This window comes from Vitis vinifera, chromosome 1, assembly GCF_030704535.1.
Source record: "Vitis vinifera cultivar Pinot Noir 40024 chromosome 1, ASM3070453v1".
In the NCBI taxonomy this organism is placed as follows: Eukaryota; Viridiplantae; Streptophyta; class Magnoliopsida; order Vitales; family Vitaceae; genus Vitis; species Vitis vinifera.
In genome coordinates, this window is record NC_081805.1 from 15,226,914 (window position 1) to 15,252,056 (window position 25,143).

The following is a 25,143-nucleotide window of genomic DNA, read 5'->3' on the forward strand; positions in this document are numbered from 1 at the left end:
TTACGATGCCATCCTACATTCCATCTGAAGCTTATTTCTTTGTTCTTTTTTTTTCCGCATCATTGAGTCTCCATCCTATGTTCATTCTTAGTTCATTTAAAACATATTCATTTGTTCCTTTGATTGCTCATCATTAGAGCGCCATTCTTGGTTCTATCTACTTTCATTCTTAGTTCCTTTAGTTTCCCATGTTGGAGATGTCATCCTAGTTTTAATCAAAACTTATTTGTTTGTTCCTTTCCTTTCCCATCACTATGACATCATCATCACTGTTACTCTCACCGTTACCGTGACTCACCGTTACTGTCACTGTTACATTTACCGTTGCTATTATCATAACCGTAATTATCACCATTATCGTCAATGTTACCATCACCGTTATCGTGACCCTAACTGTAATCGTCACCATTACCGTAACAATTACTGTCACCGTCACCGTTACTATTACCATTACCGTTACCGCTACCGTTATAGTTACTGTTATCGTAACCGTTACCGTTACCGTCACTATCATTGTTACTGTCAGTGGCACCGTTACTATCACCACTATCGTTACCGTTACCGTTACCATTACCATTGGAGTCATTGTCACCGTTATTGTGACCATCATCGTCACCGTTATCGTGACCGTTTATGGTCACCATTACTGTGACCGTTATGGTCACCGTTACCGTGACCGTTATGATCACCGTTACCGTCACTATGATCATCATTGTTACCATTACCATTACCCTTACCCTTACCATCACCATTACCATTATCGATACCATCACCGTTACCGTTACCGTTACCATTGCTGTTACCGTTACCGTTACTGTTATCTTTACTGTTACCGTTACGGTTATCATCATCGTTACCGTTACCGTTACTATTACCGTCATCGTTACCGTTATCGTTAATGTTTTTATTATTGTTATCGTCACCATTACCGTTACTATTACCGTCACAGTAACTGTAACTGTCACTGTTACCTTGACCGTGATCGTTATCGTATCCATTACCATAACCATCATCGTTACCATCACCGTGACCGTCATCATTACAGGCACCATTTCTGTTACCGTTACTATCACCGTTACCATTACCTTACCATTTCTGTTACTATTACCGTCGACGTTACCTTACCATTACTGTTACCGTGGATGTTACCTTACTATTACAGTTATTGTTACCGTTAACATTACTTTTACTGTTACCGTTACCATTACTATCACCATAACCGTTATAGTGACCATTACCGTTACCGTCACCTTTACCATCACCATTACCGTTACCACCATCATTGTCATTGTGACCATTACCGTCATCGTCACTGTCCCGTTACCGTTACCGTCACTATCACTGTCACCATTACCGTTACCATTATCGTCACAGTTACCGTTACTGTTACCATCACCGTTAAAGTCATCGTGACCATTACCATCACCATTACTGTTACCGTTACTCTTTCTGTTATTGTTACTGTCATCGTTACCGGTACTATTACCATTAATGTAATCTGTACCGTGATTGTGATCATCAATGTTATTGTCACCATGACCATGACCGTTACCGTCTTCGTTACTATCACCGTCACTATGACATTGACCGTTACCGTTACTGTCATTATTACCGTCACTGTTATCGTTAACATCACCGTTACCGTTATCGTCACCGACACCATTAGCATCATCGTTACCATTACTATTACTGTCACTGTCATCATTACCATTACTGTTACCGTTATCGTCACCATAATCGTTACCATGATTGTTACCGCCATCGTTACTATCACCGTAACCGTTATTGTAACCATTATCGTAACTGTTACCATAATCGTTACCATCACCATTATCGTAATTATTACCGTCACCATTATAGTCACTATTACCATTACTCTCATCGTCACCCTCAACGTTACCATTACAATTACCATTACCGTTACCGTTACGGTCACCATTACTATCACTAGTATAGTCACCGTCACTATTACTGTGACCATTACCGTGACCGTTGCTGTGACTATTACCGTTAGTGTAATACCTAGCACTAATGAATTAAATAGGCAATAATGATTATCTTAGTATTTAATTTTAAACGTGCTTAATTAGTGTTAAAACTAGTTTAGTGTTAATCCTGATTACTGATGAATTAAAGTTTGATTAAGGTTAATTGAGATTAGTTAATGAATTAACCATGCTTATTAGGTTTTTAGGGGCTGATTATAGTTTTGAAAACCTAAAAGACTAATGGGCAATTATGGGTTTTATTTTTGATAACTTGAAGGACTAAAGTGCAAAATTGGGAAGTTGGAGTTAGTGGAAGCCAAGTGGCATGCCATCTCCTACTTGGGTGGATTGCCTCCTACTTGGCTGCATGGAGAGCCCTATATGAGGGTCTACAACTCGTTTTGCACCATTTTAGCTGCAACAACTTGGGTTAGAGAGAGAATCTAGAGAGAGAAAGTGTAGATTTGAGGTAAGCAAGTTGTTTAATTTAGTAATATTGGTTTATTTTGGTTCCTATTGGTATGTTGAAACAAATTAACGGTGAAATTTGTGTAAAAGTTGAATGTAAGCTATAAACATGTTTTAGTTAAAAATCACAATTAATTAAGGGTTAAAGTATTTTAGCTTAAATATTTTATTAATGATAAGATTAGCATAAATCTTTGTATAATGTTGTTTAATTGAAAAATAGATTAGTAAACATGTGATTAATTAGGTTATTTGGACACTTGGGATTTGTTAATGGGTTAGGCTTTGAGAAAAAAAATCAAAACAATTAGTGTTTGGTAATTAATTAGGGAATATTAATATGCATTGTAAATATTGTTTAATCCAATTCAAATTTGATTTGAAAACCTACAGGCATGTGGATTAGAGAATATTAGAATTAAAAATTAGCATCAGTAAATTGTATACATTTTCATCGTTAGGAAGTCTAAATTATGTGTTTCATTTCAGTTCCTTGTAATAGGTAAAGATTGCCTACATAGAAGAATCACAGAGGGAAAGTTCGTGTAAGGTAGGGAATTTTATGCTATCCCATAGTGTATCTAATTTCTTTTCTTGAAACATTTCTTGGAAATTTCATATCATTTCTATGCTTTTGTAAAATGTTTTAATGTGTCATTGCATCTCGGTTTATTGTGTTGAAATGTTACATTGAGATTGGAACGCAGATTGGTATGAAGATTCATGGTTCAATGTTGTGGAAATGGTTCATGGTGTGGTTGAATTGACAAAAGGATATGGAATAATCACAGATGATATTCAGAGAATTGATTGGTGGGAAGTATTTATGTGATGCTATAAGCATTATCTTTTGATATATTGTTTATGTGGGACCATGGGTCCTTGGGTGAAAGTCCCTAAAGCCCTTGAGGAAGACACTCCGATGTGGGTGTATGGGGTTGGTCCTGTCCCTAGGTTTTAGTCCCTAAAGACACGGGGTTGCTCCTACCCTTGGGTATGAGTCCCAAAAGACACGGGGTATGACTTGCCCTTGGGTGATGTCCCAGAATAGCCATTATTATATTGACCGTGTATCTTGTGGAGCATTGATATCTGACATATATATATATTGGTGGGGGTGAACAGTTTATCAGTTATGAAAATGATGGACAATGAAAAGCAAAGATGAAACCAACAAACATACATGTTCGACATGATTGCATATTTTTTAATGGTTATAAAATGTTTATCATGCATGCTATTACATGTTTAATTCAAAGTTTTTAAGGGTATGCTTAGGATGGTTATAAACTTTCCTACGGAGTTGTGAACTCACCCCATCCCCTTCCCCTTTAGATGCAGGTCAAAAGGCCTATGTAGGAAATAATGCTTGAGCATTGCTTTACTGTGATTGAATGTTGTTTGCTTGTATTGATAGTGTTTTGAGGGTTTGCCATTGTATTAAAGACTGAATCTTTTTGTAGGAATGATGTAATATATATATTTGTTAGGTACACTTGTAGTATGGGCTACCCGTATTGAACCATGGGGTTTTAGTATATGTAAATTAATGTAGTACAAGTTTCTTTTGTGAAACGAAACATATTTTGTTAATTAATAGTTACGAAGTTTAAAACAAGATGCACTCTTTATAATAGGTTTTGCATATCCTCCTTTTGCACAAAATCAAGAAGGAACTCAACATTTAAATTTTTGTATCCCCATATCTTTGAGAGAACTTATATTGTATTTGAGTATCAATTGTTTAGTTAAAAAAAAAAAAAAAAAAACCCCAAGGTGTGATTGTTATTGTCACTATCACCGTCACTGTTGCCGTGATCGTCACCGTTACTATTACTATTACAGTCACCATTTTCGTTATCGTTACTATTATTGATACTGTTACCAGCACCGTTACCGTTTCCGTGACCGTAACCATTACCGTCACCTTTACTGTGAGCGTTACCGTGACCGTGATCGTTACCGTAATGTTACTATCACCTTCACCGTTACCGTTACCCTTACTATCACTGTAATAGTTACTACAATCATTACCGTAATCGTTATCGTCATCATTACCGTCACCATTACCATTAACATTTTCCTCATTGTTACAGTGATCATTTAACGTTACTGTTACTGTTACAGTGAATGTCATCGTTACCGTTACCATCACTGTTACTGTCACCGCTATCGTCACCATTGCCATCACCGTTATCATTACTATCACCGTCACCCTTACCATTACCATTACCGTTACTGTCACTGTCACTGTTACCATTGTCGTTACCATAAGCATAACCATTAAAGTGATTGTTATCATGACAATTACCGTTATCATCACTGTTATCGTTGTCGTTACCAGCATCGTTACAGTGATCGTCATCGTTACCGTCACTGTTACCGTTATCATTACTGTTGTCGTAACCATTACTATCACAGTTACTGTCACCGTTACCGTCACTGCTACCATCACTGTCGCTGTTATCGTCCTTGTTACCATTACCATTACTATTACCGTTACCAACAGCGTTACCGTCGTCTTTACCGTAATCGTCACTATTACTGTTACCATCATTGTTACCATCACCACTTTCGTGACCATTACCATCACCGTTACCGTCACCGTCATCGTTACCGTTACACTCATCATCACCATTACCGTCATCGTGACCACTACTGTCACCATTATCATTTCCATCACTATTACTATTACTGTTACCATCATCATGACCATTATTATTACCGCTACCGTTACTATCATCGTGACCATTATTAATACCGTTATCATTACTGTCATCGTGACTATTATTGTCATCAATGTTACTGTCATCGTGACCATTACTGTCACCATTACCGTTACCATCATCGTCACCGTTACCGTCATTGTGACCATTACCGTCACTATTACTATTATTGTTATCATTACCGTCAAAGTTACCATCATCGTTACCATTACCGTCACTATTAACGTCATCATGACCATTACTGTCACTATTATCGTTAACATCACTATTAAAGTCAAAGTCACCATTACAGCTACTATCACCATTATCATTACTATCACCATCCGCGATACCGTTAATATCATCGTTACCCTTACCGTTACCGTCACCATAACCGTTACTTTCACCATTACAGCTACCATCACCGTTACTGTTAACGTTACAGCTATCGTCACCGTTACCATTACTGTTATTGTCACTATTACCATCACTATCACCGTCATTGTTACCATCACTGTCACCGTTACCGTCAGGGTTATCGTCATTGATACCGTTACCGTTATTGTCATCGTTACTGTTACTATTACCATTACTCTTTCTATTATCGTTATCATTATCGTTACCGTCATCGTGATCGTGATCGTTACCGCTACCGTCACTGTCACCGTCACTGTCATTGTTACCGTTATCATCATTGTCATCTTTACTGTTATTGTCACCATTACGATTACCATTACCGCCACGATAACCGTTACCGTTATCGTTTTCATCATTGTTACCATCACCATTATCTTTAACATTACTGTTACTATTACCATCACTGTTACCAATACCGTTACTGCTACCGCGTCACCATCACCTTCATCATTACCGTCACCGTCATAGTTACAATTATCATTACAGTTACCGTTACCATCACCGTTACCATTACCATTATCGTAACCATTACTGTCATTGTTATCGTCATCGTTATTGTCACCATTACTGTTAGTGTTACCGTCACCGTCACTGTTACCGATACTGTCAATGTTACCGTTACCGTCGCCATTATCGTTATCGTTACCATTACAGTCAGCGTTACCATTACCGTCACTGTCAACCTTACCGTTATCGTTATGGTCACCGTCACCGTTACCGTTACTTTTACCGTTATCGTCACCATCACCGTTACTTTTACCGTTATCGTCACCGTCACCGTCACCATTACCGTAACCGTTACTGTTATCGTAATCACTACTGTCACCGTTACTATTACTGTTACCATCACCGTTACCGTCATCGTTATCGATATTGTTATTGTCACCTTCACCGTTACCATTACCATTACCGATATTGTTTCTATCAATGTCACTGTTATCGTTTTCGATATCGTTACCATTATTATCACCATTATCCTCATAGTTACCATCATCGTTATTATGACAGTCACCGTAATCGACACCATCATCGTCACTGCCACCATTATCATCACCTTTACCATCACTGTTATTGTCACCGTTACAGTCATTGTTACCTTCACCGTTAAAGTCATCGTCACCACCGTTTTCGTTATTGTCATCGTCACAATTACCGTTACCATTACGATAACCATCACCGTTATAGTTACGATAACTGTCACTGTTACCATCACCGTCCCGTCACTATCACCCATTATCTTTATTGTTACTGTTTGCGTTATTGTTACCGTCACTGTCACTGTCACTGTCACCGTTACTATCACCGTCATTATTACCATCATCATGATCATTATTATCACTGCTACCGTTACCATAATCATGACCATTACCGTCACCGTCACCGTTATCGTCATTGTGACCATTACTGTCACCATTACCGTTACCATCACTGTTACCATTACCGTCACCGTTACCGTTACCTTTACTGTCACCGTTACCGTTACTATCACCTTCACCGTTACCGTTTTTCACTGTTACTCTATTCAATTTTCTGTAATCCACACATAACCGCAAGGATCCATCCTTCTTCTTTATAAACAATACTAGAGCACCCCAAGGTAAGGTACTAGGCCGAATAAACCCTTTAGTTTGCAACTCCTGCAACTGAATGTTCAATTCCTTAAGTTCAACTGGAGCCATCCTATATGGAGCTATTGATATTGGATCTGTACCTAGATACAATTTAATAGAAAAATCCATCTCTCTGTGAGGAGGTAAACATGGCAATTCTTTAGGAAAAACATCAGCAAATTCACAAACCATTGGAATACAATCTATAGTTGTCATCTTTTTTGCTTCCTCCCTTCATATTAAAAAGAAAATAGTGCCCGCCATCCTTTCTTGACCACTTGTCATCCAGGTTTCGAATTAGTGGAATAAATGTAAGCCTTCTATCACTATAGAGACTCAAATATGAACCAAAAGAGGTTTGGAGTGTTACTTTCTTCAGATAACAATCTAACATAGCATGATGTCGGGCAAGCCAATCCATCCCCACAATTACATCAAAGGATGAAATATCAAGAAGAACCAAATCCATTGTAACTTCAAGACCCCCAATATAAAGTACACAAGCACAACGCACCCACTTGGTTTCCACCTTACCATCCATAGGAGTCTCAACACATAATGAACAATGAAGGGGAACAAATTCTATGTCTAGCATGGAGGCAAATGATGCAGAAATAAAAGAGTGGGTAGCTCCTGGATCAAATAAAACATGTGCCCAAGTACTAAAACATAAGATCATACCTTCCACCAAGGCATTTGACTCTGCATTTTGTGACCTTATTGCATAAAATCTCCCTTGTTGCTCTTGCTCTGGCTTCCTTCCAGGCTTCCCCTGTCTAAAGTTTCGTTCCCCTTAAAGGTTGCCTTCCTTGGATTCGTGGGTTCATCTGCTGAAACTGTCGTTGAGATGGCTGGTATGCAAGTCGTTGAAATTTTGGGCACTCCCTCCTAAGATGTCCCACCTCACCACATTCATAACATCTCCTTGGTCCCTTGCCCCAATCTGTAGTCCCACTATACTGCTCTTGTTTTCTTGGTTGTTGTTGAGGATGAGTCACTTTTGGGTGCTTGAAATCTCGTTCTCATTTTTTTGAACCACCAAACCTAGAATTTCTGCTTCTCAACCTATGAGCTTCCCCCATTTCCCTTTCTATAACCAAAGCCCTTGCCACAACCTCACTGTAAGTACGAAGCATGAAGGGAGCGACTTGTGCTCTAATGTTCAATCTCAACCCCTCTTGGAATTGTTTAGCTCGCATTTGTTCATCTGTAACCACATTCGGAGCATATCTAGATAGTTGTGTAAACTTTGCTGCATGTTCAGTCACTGTCATGTTCCTTTGAACCAAGTGTATAAATTCAGCTCTTTTTTGTCTTCTAACGACCTTTGGAAAGTAATTAGATAAAAGCAACTCCTCAAATTGCATCCAAACCATCTTAGTTACATCCTGAGTAGTCTTGATCATATCCCACCAATTGTCAGCTTCATCCCTCAACATGAAGGAAGCTAAAGAAACTTTGCTTTCCTCAGGCATTGCCATTACATCCAGTATTTTCTTTATTTCTTTCATCCAATTCTCAGCTTCAAGAAAATTAGGCCCACCCCGAAAGATACACGATCAATATAAGAATGACTATTCTGAGACATCACCCAAGGGCAAGTCATACCCTGTGTCTTTTGGGACTCATACCCAAGGGCAGGACCAACCCCATACACCCACATCGGAGTGTCTTCCTCGAGGGCTTTAGGGACTTTCACCCAAGGACCCACGGTCCCACATAAACAATATATCAAATGATAATGCCTGTAGCATCACATAAAAAACTTCCCACCAATCAATTCTCTAAATATCATCTATGATAATTTCATATCCTTCTTGCAATGCAACCACACCATGAACCATTTCAACAACACAAAACCATAAATCTTCATACCAATATACATTCCAATATCATGGTAACATTTCAATGCAATAAACCGAAATGCAATGACACATTAAAACATTTTATGAAATCATAGAAATAACATGAAATTCCAACAAATGATTCAAGGAAAGAAAGCAGATACACCATAGAATAGCATAAAATTCCCTACCTTACACCGGTTTCCTTTTTGTGTTTCTTCTACGTAGGCGATCTTTGCCTGTTACGAGGAACTGAAATGAAACAACATAATTTAGGTTTCCTAACCATGAAAATTTATACAGTTTACTGTTGCTAATTTTTAATTCTCATATTCTCTAATCTATATACCTATAGGTTTTCAAATCAAATTTGAATTGAATTAAACAATATTTACAATGCATATTAATTTCCCTAATTAATTACCAAACACTAATTGTTTTGATTTTCTTAAAGCCTAACCCATTAACAAATCCCAAGTGTCCAAATAACTTGATTAATCATATGTTTACTAATCTATTTTTCAATCAAACCAAATTAAACAAAGATTTATGCTTACCTTACCATTAATAAAATACTTAAGTTAAAATACTTTAATCCTTAATTAGTTGTGATTTTTAACTAAAACATGTCTAATTAAACTAAACTTTTACACAAATTTTACCATTAATTCTTTTCAGCATACCATTAGGAACCAAAATAAACGAAAATTACAAAATTAAACAACTTGCTTACCTCAAATCTACACTTTCTCTCTCTAGATTCTCTCTCTAACCCAAGTTGCTGCAGGTGAAATGGTGGAAAACGAGCTGCAGTCTCCTTATAAAGGAGTCTCCATGCAACCAAGCATGAGGTGGTAGCCCACATGGCTACCACCAATCAACCCAAGTAGGAGGTGGCATTCCACTAACTCCAATTTCCATATTTTGCACTTTAGTCCTTCAAGTTATCAAAAATAAAACCCATAATTGCCCATTAGTCCTTTAGGTTTTCATAACCCTAATCAGCCCCTAAGACTCTAATAAGCATGCTTAAGTCATTAACTAATCCCACTTAACCTTAATCAAAGTTTAATTCATAATTAAACAAGATTAGCATTAAACTAGTTTTTACATCTAATTAAACATGCTTAAAGTTAAGTACTAAGATAATTATTATGGCCTATTCATTAGTACTAGGTGTTACAATTATTGTTATCATCACCGTTACCGTCATCGTGACCGTGACTATTATCGTTACTCTCATCGTCTCTTTACTATTACCGTTATTATCACAGTCATCGTTACCGTTACCATCATTGTAACCATTACCGTAACCGTCACCGTTACCGTCGCCGTTTTCGTCACTGTTATCGTCACCATTATCTTTAACATTACTGTTATTGTTACCGTGACCATTACAAATACTGTTACTGCTACCGCGTCACCGTCATCGTTACCATAGTCATTTCCGTCACTGTTACCATCACCATTATCTTTAACATTACCGTTACTGTTACCATCACCGTTATTGTGACTGTTACTACTATCGTCACTGTTATCGTGATTATTACCGTGACCATTACCATTACTGCAACCATAACTTTTACTGTTACTGTTATCATTACCGTTACCATCGCCGTTATCAGAATCATTTCTGTCACTGTTACCGTCACCGTTACTGTTACAATTACCGTCACCGTTACTGTTATCGTTATCGTCACTGTTACCGTTATCGTTACTATTACCGTTATCGTTACTATTACCGTCACCGTTACCGTTACCGTCACCGTTACTGTTACCGTCGTCGTTACCGTTATTATTACCGTCACCGTTATGATACATTCACCGTTACCGTAATCGTCGTTATTACTGTTACCGTCACTTTCACCATCACCGTCCCCGTTACCATTACCATTACTATCACTGTCACCGTTACCACTACTGTTACCGTTATCGTCATTGTTACTGTTACCGTCACTTTCACCATCACCGTCCTCGTTACCATTACCGTTACTATCACCGTCACCATTACCACTACCGTTTCAGTTACCGTTACCTTCACTGTTACTATTACCGTCCCCATTACCATTACTGTTACTATCATTGTCACCGTTACCACTACCGTTACTGTTATCGTCACCATTACAGTTATCGTGACCGTTACCATGACAAGTACCGTTATCGTCATCGTGACCATCATTGTTACTGTCACTGTGACAATCTCCATCACCGTTATCGTAACCGTCACCATCACGGTCACGGTCACCATTACTATAACAATCATGGTCACGATCACCATCATCGTCACTGTGATCATCACCGTGACCATTAATGTTATAGTCACCGCTACTGTCACCGTTATCATTATCATTACCGTTATCGTCACCGCTACATTCACCATTACCGTCCCCGTTACTCTCACCGTTACTGTTATCATTACTGTCATTATTACCATCACCGTTATTGTCACTGTTACCGATATTGTTAATGTCACCTTCACTGTTACCGTTACCATTACCATTACCATTATCGTAATCGCTATTATCATCGTTACTGTCACCATCACCGTTACCGTCACCGTCACCATCACCATTACTATCACTGTTACTGTTACCGTTATTGTAACCATTACTATCATCGTTATCGTCACCGTTACAATTATCATTATTATCACTGTTACTATCACCATTACCGTCACCATTACTGTCATCGTCACCATTACCATTATCGTAACCGTTACTGTCACTGTTATTGTCACTATTACCATCACTGTTATCACCACCATTACCGTAAGCATTACAGTCACCGTCATCATTATTGTCACCGTTACCGTTACCGTCACTGTTATAACTAACGTCACCATTATCGTTACCATACCATCACCATTACCGTTACTATTACTGTTACTGTAACCGTTATTGTTACCATCACAATTATTCGTTACCGTTATGGTTACCATCATTGTTACCGTTGTCGTCACCGTCACTGTCACCGTTACCATTACCGTTACCGTCATCGTTACCGATGTTGTTACTGTCACCTTCATCGTTACTCTTAGCGTTACCGTTACCATCACCATCACCATTACCGTTACTGTCATCGTTACCATAACCGTTATCATAACCATTACTGTCATTGTTACCATCACCGTTACTGTCATCGTCACCGTTACAGTTACCGTTACTGTTACAATTATCGTTACTTTCACTGTTACCGTCACCTTCACCGTCACTGTTACTGTCACACCCCGATTTTTAACTGAGTTCCTTCTTTATTTTGTGCAAAAGGAGGATATGCAAAACCTATTATAAAGAGTGCATCTTGTATTAAACTTCGTAACTATTAATTAACAAAATATGTTTCGTTTCACAAAAGAAACTTGTACTACATTAATTTACATATACTAAAACCCCATGGTTCAATACGGGTAGCCCATACTACAAGTGTACCTAACAAATATATATATTACATCATTCCTACAAAAAGATTCAGTCTTTAATACAATGGCAAACCCTCAAAACACTATCAATACAAGCAAACAACATTCAATCACAGTAAAGCAATGCTCAAGCATTATTTCCTGCATAGGTCTTTTGACTTGTATCTAAATATGGAAGTGATAAGGTGAGTTCCCAACTCAGTAGGAAAGTTTATGACCATCTTAAGCATACCCTTAAAAACTTTGAATTAAACATGTAATAACATGCATGATAAACATTTTATAACCATTAAAAAATATGTAATCATGTCAAACATGTATGCATGTGTTTTCTGGTTTCATCTTTGCTTTTCCTTGTCCATCATTTCACAACTGATAAACTGTTCACCCCCACCAATCTATATATCGGATATCAATGCTCCACAAGATACGTGGTCAATATAATAATGACTATTCTGGGACATCACCCAAGGGCAAGTCATACCCCATGTCTTTTGGGACTCATACCCAATGGCAGGACCAACCCCATACACCCACATTGGAGTGTCTTCCTTGAGGGTTTTAGGGACTTTCACCCAAGGACCCACATAAACAATATATCAAAAGATAATGTCTGTAGCATCACATAAACACTTCCCACCAATCAACTCTCTGAATATCATCTGTGATTATTCTTTATACTTCTGTCAATGCAACCACACCGTGAACCATTTCTACAACATTGAACCATGAATCTTCATACTGATGCGACTCATGGTAGCTTAGCTTTAAAGGCGTATCAAAAAAATTTATACCTTGACTACTATTACTAAAGTAGCCAAGCTACTATAGCATAGTGGTTCTAGGATCGTTCACTGGGAAGGGTTTTCACAAACACAAGTGATATTCAAATTAGGAAAATAGGTGATTTTCTTATGGATGTTAGCTTTAAAAGAAGATGTAAATGTTTTAGAAAGATTTAAACTAATCTAAGCTAACATTAAAGACTAAAATGAAAGGGTGTAAAAACAAGTTTCTCAAAGATAGGATAGCTATGCTCTGGCTCTTATGCAAATTGGAAATCTCAGGATAGGCTCCTCGCGTTGGGGTTGCAACTATGGTGATGCTTGCTTCCCGAACCGGTATGAATTTAGTAAATCAAGTTTTAATCCTTTAAAATGGCAAAACAGATGGTAGTGAATTTCATCAATGGTTATTCACCTTAGACTTCCTTTGAATGGCTCGTAAGAGATAACTAATGGTCTAAAGCCAAAAGCTTACCAAATATTGGCAACTCAAAGTCATTCCAGGTGATAAACTCACCTTTCAATGGCCATTGAAATTGGTTCTAACGGATTAATGCAAAACTTGGAATTGAAAACCTCACCTTCCAATAGCTCGTAGGAGATAACTAATGGATAGAAATCCAAAAGCTTATCAAGTATTGGCCGTTGGAAGTTGTCCAAAGGAAATAAAAACCAAACTTTGCATTAATGAACCTTTAATGAAAAACGACTACCTTACCTTCCAGGTGCGAGAAATTTCCATGGGATTGCATCCAAGTCATCACATAACATCCATACTTTGAGAAACTAAAAGTTTTAGCCAATCATCCTCCGGGAAAACATCCTCAGAGGTTGTTTGGCTTCCAAGAAAATAAAATAGTAAAGAGAAAAGAGAAACGAGAGAGCTCTGTATATTTTCTAAGTGTCAAACGTAGCACCTCTCATATATCCAAGAGGTGATTTCCACCCCTTATATAGTCTTTACAAAAGCAAAAGCTTGTGATTGGTTAGTTACAAGGATAAGAAAGGAAATTACATAAAAAAAATACATAAGAAAATATCTAAAGTGGAGTCGGCAAAAACAGAGGAAAATTCGCACCACGTATGGGCTGTGCGAATTTTGAAGGTGTTGTGCGAAAATTTCGCACAAGCCTGGAGCAGTTGGCTTCCGAAGGCCATATCTTCCTCATTTCAGCTCCAAATCGTACACGGTTTGAAGCGTTGGATTCTTGACTTCTTGAGCTTTGAAATGGTATATAGCATGTAGAAAATGGACTTCGGGAAGTGCTCCAAAAGTGCGAAAGAAGACTGCAGCTGCTGTCCTCTTTGCTTCTCTTCACTTTGCTTGCTTTTCTCTCCTTTACTTGGCTTGTCTTAATGATCCAAAAGGCTGTCAAAACACTAAAACTAGCCACAAATATGATTAGAAGTCATTGCTAGGTCCTTAACATGCCAATTGGAATAAAGATGGAGAACTACTACACAAAAGTGCTTAAAACATAATGAATTAAAGGTGCAAAATAGCACTTTTTGGGTAGTAATCACATACCAATATGCATTCCAATCTCAATGTAACATTTCAACACAATAAACCAAGATGCAATGACACATTAAAATGTTTTACGAAATCATAGAAATGACATGAAATATCCAATCAATGTTTCAAGAAAAGAAATCAGATACACTATGGGATAACATAAAATTCCCTACCTTACACGGACTTTCCCTCTGTGATTCTTTTATGTAGGCGATCTTTACCTATTATAAGGAACTGAAATTAAACACATAATTTAGACTTCCTAACGATGAAAATTTATACAATTTACTATTGCTAATTTTTAATTCTAATAATCTCTAATCTACATGCCCATAGGTTTTCAAATCAAATTTGAATTGAATTAAACAATATTTACAATACATATTAATATTCCCTAATTAATTACTAAACACTAATTGCTTTGATTTTCTTAAAGCCTAACCTATTAACAAATCCCAAGTGTCCAAATAACCTAATTAATCACATGTCCACTAATCTATTTTTCAATTAAACCAAATTAAACAAGATTTATGCTGAGCCATTAATAAAATGCTTAAGCTAAAATACTTTAATCCCTAATTAATTGTGATTTTTAACTAAAACATATTTATAGCTAATTTCACTCAACTTTTACACAAATTTTACCGTTAATTTGTTTCAGCATACCATTAGGAACAAAAATAAACCGAAATTACAAATTAAACAACTTGCTTACCTTAAATCTACACTTTCTCTCTCTAGATTCTCTCTCTAACCCAAGCTGTTGCAGCTAAAATGGTGCAAAACGAGCTATTGGCCTTTATATAGGGCTCTCCATGCAGTCAAGTAGGAGGTGGCAGCCATGTGGCCTACCACTAGCCCATCCAAGTAGGAGCTGGCATGCCACTTGGCTTCCACTAACTCCAACTTCCCAATTTTGCACTTTAGTCCTTCAAGTTATCAAAAATAAAACCCATTATTGCCCATTAGTTCTTTAGGTTTTCAAAACTATAATCAACCCCTAAAAATTAATAAGCATGGCTAAGTCATTAACTAATCTCAATTAACCTTAATCAAACTTTAATTCATAATTAAACAGGATTAACACTAAACTAGTTTTAACATCTAATTAAGCACGTTTAAAGTCAAGTACTAAGATAATCATTATTGTCTATTTAATTCATTAGTGCTAGGTATTATAGTTACTATCACCTTTACCATCACCATTATCATAACCGTTATGTCATTGTTACTGTCATCGTTATCGTATCCGTTACCATCATCGTTATCGTCACCGTTACCGTCATTGTCACTGTCACCGTTATCGTTACCATCACCGTTACCATTACCATTACCATCGCCATTATTGTTACCGTTACCGTCAGCGTTACTGTTACCATTACCGTCCGCGATATCGTTTCTGTCACCGTCACCGTCAACCTTACTGTTATCATTACGGTCATCGTCACCATCACTGTTACCATCACTAGCATCATTGTTATCGTCATTGTTACTGTCACTAATATCGTAATTGTTACCGTTATCGTAACCACTGCTGTCACCATTACCGTCCTCGTTACCGTTATCGTTACCATCATCGTTACCGTCACCGTTACTGATACTGTTACTGTCACCTTCACCATTACGGTTACCATTACCATTATCGTAACTGTTACTTTCACTATTACCGTTACTGTTACTATCACCGTCATTGTTACAGTTTACAATATTGTTACAGTTATCGTAACCGTTACTATCACCATTACTGTCACAGTAATTGACACCATCACCGTCACTGTAATTGACACCATCACCGTCACTGTAATTGACACCATCACCGTCACTGCCACCGTTACCATCATCGTCACCGTCACCGCCACCATCATTGTCACCGTTACCGATACTTTAATAGTCACCGTCAACATTACTATAATCATCACAGTTACCTTTACTATTACGATTACCATCACCGTCACCCATTACCTCTACTGTTATTGTTTGCGTTATTGTTACCATCACCGTCATGATTGCTATCATCGTGACCATTATTGTCACCGTTACTATTACCGTCACTGTCACGATTACCATCATCGTGACCATTATTGTCACCGTTACCATTATCATCACCATTACTGTTACCGTCACCGTTACCATTACCATCACCTTCACCGTTATCGTTATCGTGACCCTTACCGTTACCATTATCATTACCGTCACCATTTATCATGACCGTCACCGTTACCATTACTGTCACTATTAACGTCATTGTGACCATTACCGTTACTGTCACTATTAACGTCAATGTCACCATCATGGTTATCGTTACTGTAATCATTACCGTCTGTGATACCATTACTATCACTGTTACCGTGACCGTGACCGTAATAGTTACTCTCATCATCACCGTTACTATCATCGTCACTGTTACTATTACCGTTGCAACTACCATCACCGTTACTGTTACAGTAATCGTTACCATTATCGTTATTGTTATCATCATCGTTACCATTACTCTTTCTGTTATTGTTACTGTTACCGTCAACGTTACTGTCATCGTGACCGTGATCGTTATCGCCATCGTCACAGTCACCATTGTTGTTACCGTTACTGTTTTTGTCATTGTCATCTTTACTATTATCATTACTATCACGGTCACCAATACCGTTACCATCATTGTAACCTTTTTCGTAATCGTCATCGTTACCGTTATCGTCACCATCACCGTTACCATCGTCATTTCCATCACTATTACCGTCACCATTATTTTTAACATTTCCGTTACTGTTAGCATCACAGTCATAGTTACCATAGCTATTTCTGCCATTGTTATTGTCACCATTATCTTTAACATTACCGTTATTGTTACCATCATCGTTACTGTGACCGTTACCACTACCGTTACTGTTACCATGACTATGACTATTACCATTACCACAACCGTAACTCTTACTATTACCATTATCGTCATCATTATTGTCACCATTACTGTCATCGTTATCGTCACGGTTACCATCATTGTCATCGTAAGCATTACAGTCACCGTCACTGTTACTGTCATCGTTATCGTCACCGTTACCGTTACTGTCATCGTTACCGTTACCGTTACCATTACTTTTACCCTTACCATCATCGTTACTAATACTGTCAACGTCACTATTATCGTTACCATTACTGTTACCGTTACCGTTATCGTTACCATCATCATTATCGTTACCATTATGATTACCATCTATGATACCGTTACCGTCATTGTTTCCGTCATCATCACCGTCAACCTTACCATTATCATTATAGTCATCGTCATCGTTACTATTACTATTACCGTTATAATCATCGTCACTTTGACCATTATCGTAATCGTTACTGTTGTCGTTACCGTCACCATCGCCGTTACCGTTACTATCACAGTTACCGTTACCGTTACTATAATCGCTACCGTTATCATAATCACTATTGTCATCGTTACTGTCATTGTTACCATCACCGTCACCGTTACAGTCACCGTTACTGTTATTGTCACCGTTACTGTTACTGTCACCTTTACCATCACCATTATCCATACCATTACCATCATCGTCACTATTATCATTACCATTACCGTTATCATAACTGTTATTATCATTGTTATCGTCACCATTACCATCATCGTCACTGTTATCATTACAATTACTGTTATCATAAACGTTATTATCATCGTTATCGTCACTGTTACCGTCATTGTTATCGTCACCATTACCATCATCGTTACCATCACTGTCATCGTAAGCATTACAGTCATCGTTACCATTACCTTCATCGTTACTGATACTATCAACGTTACCGTCAATGTTACAATCAATGTCACCATTATCGTTACCATTATGGTTACCGTCACCGTTACAATATGTGATACCACTAGCGTCATCGTTTCCGTCATTGTCACCGTCAACCTTACCATTATCGTTACGGTCACCGTCACCGTTACTATTACTATTGCCGTTATAATCACCGTCACCTTGACCATTATTGTAATCGTTACTGTCATCATTACCGTTACCATCACCTTTACGGTAACTGTTACCGTTATTATCACTGTTACCATTATCGTAATCACTACCGTTATTGTAACCATTACTATCATCGTTACCGTCACCGTTACCATCACTGTCACCGTTATCGTCACCATTATAGTTATTTTACCTTTACCATCAACATTATCCATACCATTACCATCACTGTCACCGTTACTATTACCATTACTGTTATCTTAACCATTACTGTCATCGTTATTGTCACTGTTACCATCATCGTTATTGTTTTTTGTTATCGTCATCTTTATCCTCACCATCACCGTCATCGTTATTGTCATCGTTACTGTCACCATTACTGTCACCGTTTCTGTCACCATTACCATCACTATTACCGTTATCGTAACCGCTACTGTCACCATTATCGATACTGTTACTGTCACCTTCATCATTACTATTACCGTTACCGTCACTATTATCGTCACCGTTACTATCACCGTCCCTATTACCGTTTTCGATATTGTTAGCGTTACCGTTACCGACTTTTATCGTCACCATCACCATTACCGTTACCGTTACCGTTACGATTATCATCATCATCATCACCGTCATCGTCACCCATTACCTTTATCGTTACTCTTTGCGTTATCGATACCATCACTGATACCATTGCCATTACCGTCATAGTAACCATAACCGTCACCGTTTCCATGACTGTTATCGTTACCATCACCATTACCATAACCATGATCATGATCGTTCTCGCCACCGTCACTGTCACTATCACCGTTACCGTTAGAGTTACTGTCACCGTCATAATTACCGTTATCGTCAACGTAACCGTTACCGTCACAATTACCGTCACTATCATTGTTTTTATCCTTGTTACTATAAACATGTTTTAGTTAAAAATCACAATTAATCATGGATTAAAGTATTTTAGCTTAAGTATTTTATTAATGGTAAGATTAGCATAAATATTTGTTTAATTTGGTTTAATTGAAAAATAGAATAGTAAACGTGTGATTAATTAGGTTATTTAGGCACTTGGAATTTGTTAATAGGTTAGGTTTTAAGAAAATAAAAACAATTAGTGTTTGGTAATTAATTAGGGAATATTAATATGCATTGTAAATATTGTTTAATTTAATTCAAATTTGATATGAGAACTTGTAGGCATCTACATTAGAGAATATTATAATTAAAAAATTAGCAAAAGTAAATTGTATAAATTTTCATCGTTAGGAAGTCTAAATTATGTGTTTCATTTCAGTTCCTTGTAATAGGTGAAGATCGCCTACATAGAAGAATCATAAAGGGAAAGCCCGTGTAAGGTAGGGAATTTTATGCTATCCCATGGTGTATCTGATTTCCTTCCTTGAAACATTTATTGGAAATTTCATGTCATTTCTAAAATTTCATAAAATATTTTAATGTGTCATTGCATCTTGGTTTATTGTGTTGAAATGTTACATTGAGATTGGAACGTATATTGGTATGAAGATTCATGGTTCTGTATTGTGAAAATGGTTCATGGTATGAATGCATTGCAGAAAGGATATGGAATAATCACAAATGATATTCAGAGAATTATTTAGTAGAAAGTGTTTATGTGATGCTATAGGCATTATCCTTTGATATATTGTTTATGTGGGACAGTGGGTCCTTGGGTGGAAGTCCCTAAAGCCCTCGAGGAAGACACTCCAATGTGGGTATATGGGGTTGGTCCTGCCCTTGGGTATGAGTCCCAAAAGACACGGGGTATGACTTGCCCTTGGGTGATGTCCTAGAATAGTCATTATTATATTGATCGAGTATCTTGTGGAGCATTGATATTTGATATATAGATTGGTGGGGGTGAGCAATTTATCAGTTGTGAAAGGATGGACGAGGAAAAGCGAAGATGAAACCAGCAAACATGCATACATGTTTGACATGATTGCATATTTATTAATGGTTATAAAATGTTTATCATGCATGCTATTACATGTTTAATTCAAGGTTTTTAAGTGTATGCTTAGGATGGTTATAAACTTTCCTACTAAGTTGTGAACTCACCCTATCCCTTCCATCTTTAGATGTAAGTCAAAAGATGTATGCAGGAAATAATGTTTGAGCATTGCTTTATTGCAATTGGATGTTGTTTGCTCACATTGAAAGTGTTTTGAGGCTTTGCCTTTGTATTAAAGACTGAATTTTTTTGTAGCAATGATGTAATATATATATTTGTAAGGTACACTTGTAGTATGGGCTACCTGTAGTGAACCATGGGGTTTTGGTATATGTAAATTAATGTAATACAAGTTTCTTTTGTGAAATGAAACATATTTTGTTAACTAATAGTTACAAAGTTTAATATAAGATGTACTCTTTATAACAGGTTTTGCATATCCTCTTTTTGCACAAAATCAAGCAGGAACTCAACATTTAAATTTTCGTATCCCTATATCTTTAACACTTATATTGTATTTGAGTATCAATTGTAAAGTTTGCAAAAAAAAAAAAAAAAAAATCAGGGTGTCACATGGATGACCTAAGAAACTGAAGGAAGGGTGATGGATTAAAGTAAATCAAGGTAGTTTGATAGCCCAATGAACAGGAATGTCCTAGAAAAATAGAGGAATGGGAATACCCTAATAACACTTGAGGAAAGAGGATGCCCAAAATAAACTCAATGAAGGGGAATACCCTAAACAAACTTAAGGAAAGGGATGTCTGAAAACAACTCAAGGAAGGAAAATGTCCTAAACATACTCAAGGAATAGGGCATACCCTTAAACAAACTCATAGGATGGCGTCCCAATTATGAGAAACCAAAGGAACAAACAATGAACATAGACCGAACCTAGGATTGCATCCAAATATTTGGAACCCAAAGGAACTAAGAACAAACCTAGATAGAAACTAGGATGACATCACAATGATGAGAAACATAACAAACAACCAGCTAAGCTTAGGTAGAACCTAGGATGGTATGCAGACGATCAGACTCAAAATTAACTCAAATTTGATATAGATAGAACCTAGGATGATGTCCTAGTGATGAGAAATCAGAGGAACAAATGAATAAACTTAGATTAAAATTAGAATAGTAACCCAATGATGGGTAACTAAAGGAACTAAGAATGAACAGAGATAAAACCAAGAATTATGGTCCAATGATGAGCAATAAAAAGAACAAACGAATTAGCTTAGATAGAACCTAGGATGGCAACTCAATGATGTGAAACTAAACAAACTAAGAACGAGAATGAATAGAACTATGAATGGCGTTCCAATGATGTGCAATCTCGGGAACAAATAATTATGTTTAGATAGAACCTAGGATGACATCCTGATTATGGGGTGAAGGACGAGGGATACCCTAAACAAACTTAAGGAAGTGGGATGCCCTAAACAATGCCCTTAATAAACTTAATGAAGGGAATTCTCTACACAAAGTCAATGAAGGGGGATGCTCTAAGCAAATTTGAGTAAGCAGGATGCCCTTAAAAAGCCAATGGAAGAAGAACATCGTAAATGAACATTAAGAAGGGGGATTCACTAACAAGACTCATAGAAAGGGCATGCCAAAAACAAACTCCACCAAACTAGGATGCCCAATCCCAACAAAAACGGTTGTGCTAAAAAACCTCAATAAATGGAGTTGCATTAAACAAATTACTGGATGGGGATGCCCTACTACACTAAATGAAGTGGGAGTCTGCTAAGTAATCCCTAGGAAAGGGTATACCCTAAAAGAATTGAAGGAAGTTGGTAGGTCTAAATAAACTATAAGCAAGAGAATGAATTAAAAATTAACATGAAGGTGGATGACCTAAGAAACTGAAGGAAGGGTGATGGACTAAAGTAGTTTAATAGTCCAATGAACAGGAATGTCCTAAAAAAATAGACGAATGTGAATACCCTAATAACACTCAAGGAAAGAGAATACCCTAAAGAAACTCAACGAAGAGGAATACCCTAAACAAACTTAAGGAAGGGGATGCCCGAAAACAACTCAAGGAAGGAGGATGTCCTAAACATACTCAAGAAATAGGGCATATCCTTAAACAAACTCATAGTATGGTGTCCTAATTATGAGAAAACAAACTCATAGGTAGTTCACAATGATGTGAACCAAAGGAACAAACAATGAACATAGGCCGAACGTAGGATTGCATCCAAATGTTTGGAAACCAAAGGAACTAAGAACAAACCTAGATAGAAACTAAGATGACATCACAATGATGAGAAACATAACAAACAACCAACTAAGCTTAGGTAAAACCTAGGATGGTATGCAAATGATCGGACACAAAATTAACTCAAATTGCATATAGATAGAACCTATGATGACATCCTAGTGATGAGAAATAAGAGGAACAAAGGAATAAACTTAGATTAAAACTAGGATAGTAAACCATGAATGGCTTTCCAATGATGAACAATCTTGGAAAAAAATGATTATGTTTAGATAGAACCTAGGATGACATCCTGATTATGGGGTGAAGGACGAGGGATACCCTAAACAAACTTAAGGAAGTGGGATGCCCTAAATAAGCTTAATGAAGGAAATTCTCTAAACAAAGTCAAGGAAGGGGGGATGCTCTAAGCAAATTCGAGTAAGCGGGATTCCCTTAAAAAGCCAATGGAAGAAGAATGTCGTAGTGAACATTGAGAAGGGGGGTTAACTAATAAGACTCATAGAAAGGGCATGCCACAAACAAACTATACCAAGGGGGATGCCCAATCCCAACAAAAGCGGTTGTGCTAAAAAACCTCAAGAAATGGAGTTGCACTAAACAAACTATTGGATGGGGATGCTCTACTTCACTAAAGGAAGTGGGAGTCTACTAAATAATCCCTAGGAAAGGTATGCCCTAAAGCAATTGAAGGAAGTTGGTTAGTCTAAACAAACTCTAGGAAAGGGAATGAACTAAAAATCTCCATGAAGATGGATGACCTAAGAAACTTAAGGAAGGGTGATGGACTAAAAAAGTAAATCAAGGTAGTTTGATAGCCCAATGAACAAGAATGCCCTAAAACAATAGAGGAATGGGAATTACCCTAATAACACTCGAGGAAAGAGGATGCCCTAAATAAACTCAATGAAGGGTTAACACCCTCAACAAACATCAGGAAGGGGATCCCAAAAAAACTCAAGGAAGGAGGATGTCCTGAACATACACAAGGAATTGTGCATACCCTTAAACAAACTCATAGGATGATGTCCTCATTATGAGAAACCAAAGGAATATATGAATAAGCTTAGATAGTTCACAATGATGCGAAACCAAAGGAACAAACAAGGAACATAGGTCGAACCTAGGATTGCATCCAAATGCTGGGAACCCAAAGGAACTAAGAACAAACCTAGATAGAAACTAGGATGACATCACAAGGATGAGAAACATAACAAACAACCAACTAAGCTTAGGTAGAACCTAGGATGGTATGTAGACGATCCGACACAAAAATAACTCAAATTTGATATAGATAGAACCTAGGATAATGTCCTAGTTATGAGAAATCAGAGGAACAAACAAATAAACTTAGATTAAAACTAGGATAGTAACCCAACGGGTAACTAAAGGAACGGAGAATGAATAGAGATAGAACCAAGAATTATGGTCCAATCATGGATGAGCAATCAAAAGAAAAAACGAATTAGCTTAGATAGCACCTAGGATGGCATCTCAATGATGTGAAACTAAACAAACTAAGAATGAAAATGAATAAAACTATGAATGGTGTTCCAATGATGAGCAATCTCGGGAATAAATGATTATGTTTAAATAGAACCTAGGACGACATCCTAATTATGGGGTGAAGGACAAGGGATACCCTAAACAAACTTAAGGAAGTGGGATGCCCAAAAAGATGCCCTTAATAAGCTTAATGAAGGAAAATATCTAAACAAAGTCAAGGAAGGGGGATGCCCTAAAAGATGCCCTTAATAAGCTTAATGAAGGAAAATATCTAAACAAAGTCAAGGAAGGGGGATGCTCTAAGCAAATTCAAGTAAGTGGGATTCCCTTAAAAAGCCAATGGAAGAAGAAAGTCGTAATGAACATTGAGAAGGGGGATTCACTAATAAGACTCATAGAAAGGGCATGCCACAAACAAACTCTACCAACGAGGATGCCCAATCCCAACAAAAGCGGTTGTGCAAAAAGACTTCAAGAAATGGAGTTGCACTAAACAAACTACTGGATGGGGATGCCCTACTATACTAAAACAAGTGGGAGTCGATTAAATAATCCCTAGGAAAGGGTATGCCCCAAAGCAATTGAATAAAGTTGGTTGGTCTAAACAAACTCTAGGAAAGGGAATGAATTAAAAATCTCCATGAAGATGGATGACCTAAGAAACTTAAGGAAGGGTGATGAACTAAAAAAGTAAATCAAGGTAGTTTGAGAGCCCA

The 25,143-nt window shown here is 37.4% G+C and overlaps 4 protein-coding genes across 4 annotated transcripts; all 4 read right to left on the bottom strand.

Annotated features, from left to right (window-relative positions):
- Positions 1-211: 211 nt before the first annotated feature.
- LOC132253787 (uncharacterized) lies at positions 212-4,544 on the bottom strand. The gene is made up of 6 exons (XM_059736836.1): positions 4,420-4,544; positions 1,379-2,022; positions 1,150-1,312; positions 942-1,054; positions 497-700; positions 212-441 (listed from the first exon to the last, which is right to left on the bottom strand). Exons 1-6 carry the CDS (start codon positions 4,542-4,544, stop codon positions 212-214), a joined length of 1,479 nt encoding a protein of 492 aa, XP_059592819.1.
- An 11-nt stretch (positions 4,545-4,555) lies between these two features.
- On the bottom strand, positions 4,556-6,440 carry LOC132253788 (uncharacterized). The gene is made up of 4 exons (XM_059736841.1): positions 6,351-6,440; positions 6,021-6,261; positions 5,365-5,952; positions 4,556-4,977 (listed from the first exon to the last, which is right to left on the bottom strand). Exons 1-4 carry the CDS (start codon positions 6,438-6,440, stop codon positions 4,556-4,558), a joined length of 1,341 nt encoding a protein of 446 aa, XP_059592824.1.
- A 5,504-nt stretch (positions 6,441-11,944) lies between these two features.
- Positions 11,945-16,848, bottom strand: LOC132253790 (uncharacterized). Its single transcript, XM_059736848.1, has 4 exons — positions 16,733-16,848; positions 16,134-16,633; positions 12,481-12,487; positions 11,945-12,164 (listed from the first exon to the last, which is right to left on the bottom strand). The coding sequence occupies exons 1-4, from the start codon at positions 16,846-16,848 to the stop codon at positions 11,945-11,947; spliced, it is 843 nt and encodes a 280-aa protein (XP_059592831.1).
- A 95-nt stretch (positions 16,849-16,943) lies between these two features.
- LOC132253791 (uncharacterized) lies at positions 16,944-18,966 on the bottom strand. Its single transcript, XM_059736850.1, has 4 exons — positions 18,923-18,966; positions 18,251-18,801; positions 18,006-18,195; positions 16,944-17,811 (listed from the first exon to the last, which is right to left on the bottom strand). The coding sequence occupies exons 1-4, from the start codon at positions 18,964-18,966 to the stop codon at positions 16,944-16,946; spliced, it is 1,653 nt and encodes a 550-aa protein (XP_059592833.1).
- Between the last annotated feature and the right edge of the window lie 6,177 nt (positions 18,967-25,143).

Bases quoted from the DNA above. Each gene is read 5' to 3' on its own strand.
- LOC132253787 (XM_059736836.1), bottom strand. From the start codon at position 4,544: ATGAGGAAAATGTTAATGGTAATGGTGACGGTAATGATGACGATAACG. The intron at 1,055-1,149 runs GTAACATCCACG...TAACGGTAACAG, and splicing joins ACAATAACTGTAATAGTAAG to AAATGGTGCCTGTAATGATG. The intron at 701-941 runs GTAATAGTAACG...TGATGATCATAG, and splicing joins CAGTTACAGTTACTGTGACG to TGACGGTAACGGTGATCATA.
- LOC132253788 (XM_059736841.1), bottom strand. From the start codon at position 6,440: ATGACGGTAACGGTGATGGTAACAGTAATAGTAACGGTGACAGTAGTG. The intron at 6,262-6,350 runs GTGACGATAACG...GATAACGGTAAG, and splicing joins CGGTAATGGTGACGGTGACG to GTTGACAGTGACGGTAATGG. The intron at 4,978-5,364 runs GTAATGATAACA...ATTACGGTAAAG, and splicing joins CGATGATGGTAACTTTGACG to ACGACGGTAACGCTGTTGGT.
- LOC132253790 (XM_059736848.1), bottom strand. From the start codon at position 16,848: ATGGTAACGGTGACAATAATGGTCACGATGATGGTAATCGTGACAGTG. The intron at 16,634-16,732 runs GCAAACAATAAC...TGACTATTAAAG, and splicing joins ACGGTGATGGTAACAATAAC to TATCGGTAACGGTGACAATG.
- LOC132253791 (XM_059736850.1), bottom strand. From the start codon at position 18,966: ATGGTAATAGTAACGGTGACAGTGATGGTAATGGTATGGATAAT. The intron at 18,196-18,250 runs GTGACAATAACA...TAACAATGACAG, and splicing joins AGGTGACAGTAACAGTAACG to TAACGATGACAATAGTGATT. The intron at 17,812-18,005 runs GTTGACGGTGAT...TAACGATGACAG, and splicing joins ACTATAATGATAATGGTAAG to TAACGGTAACGGTGACGATA.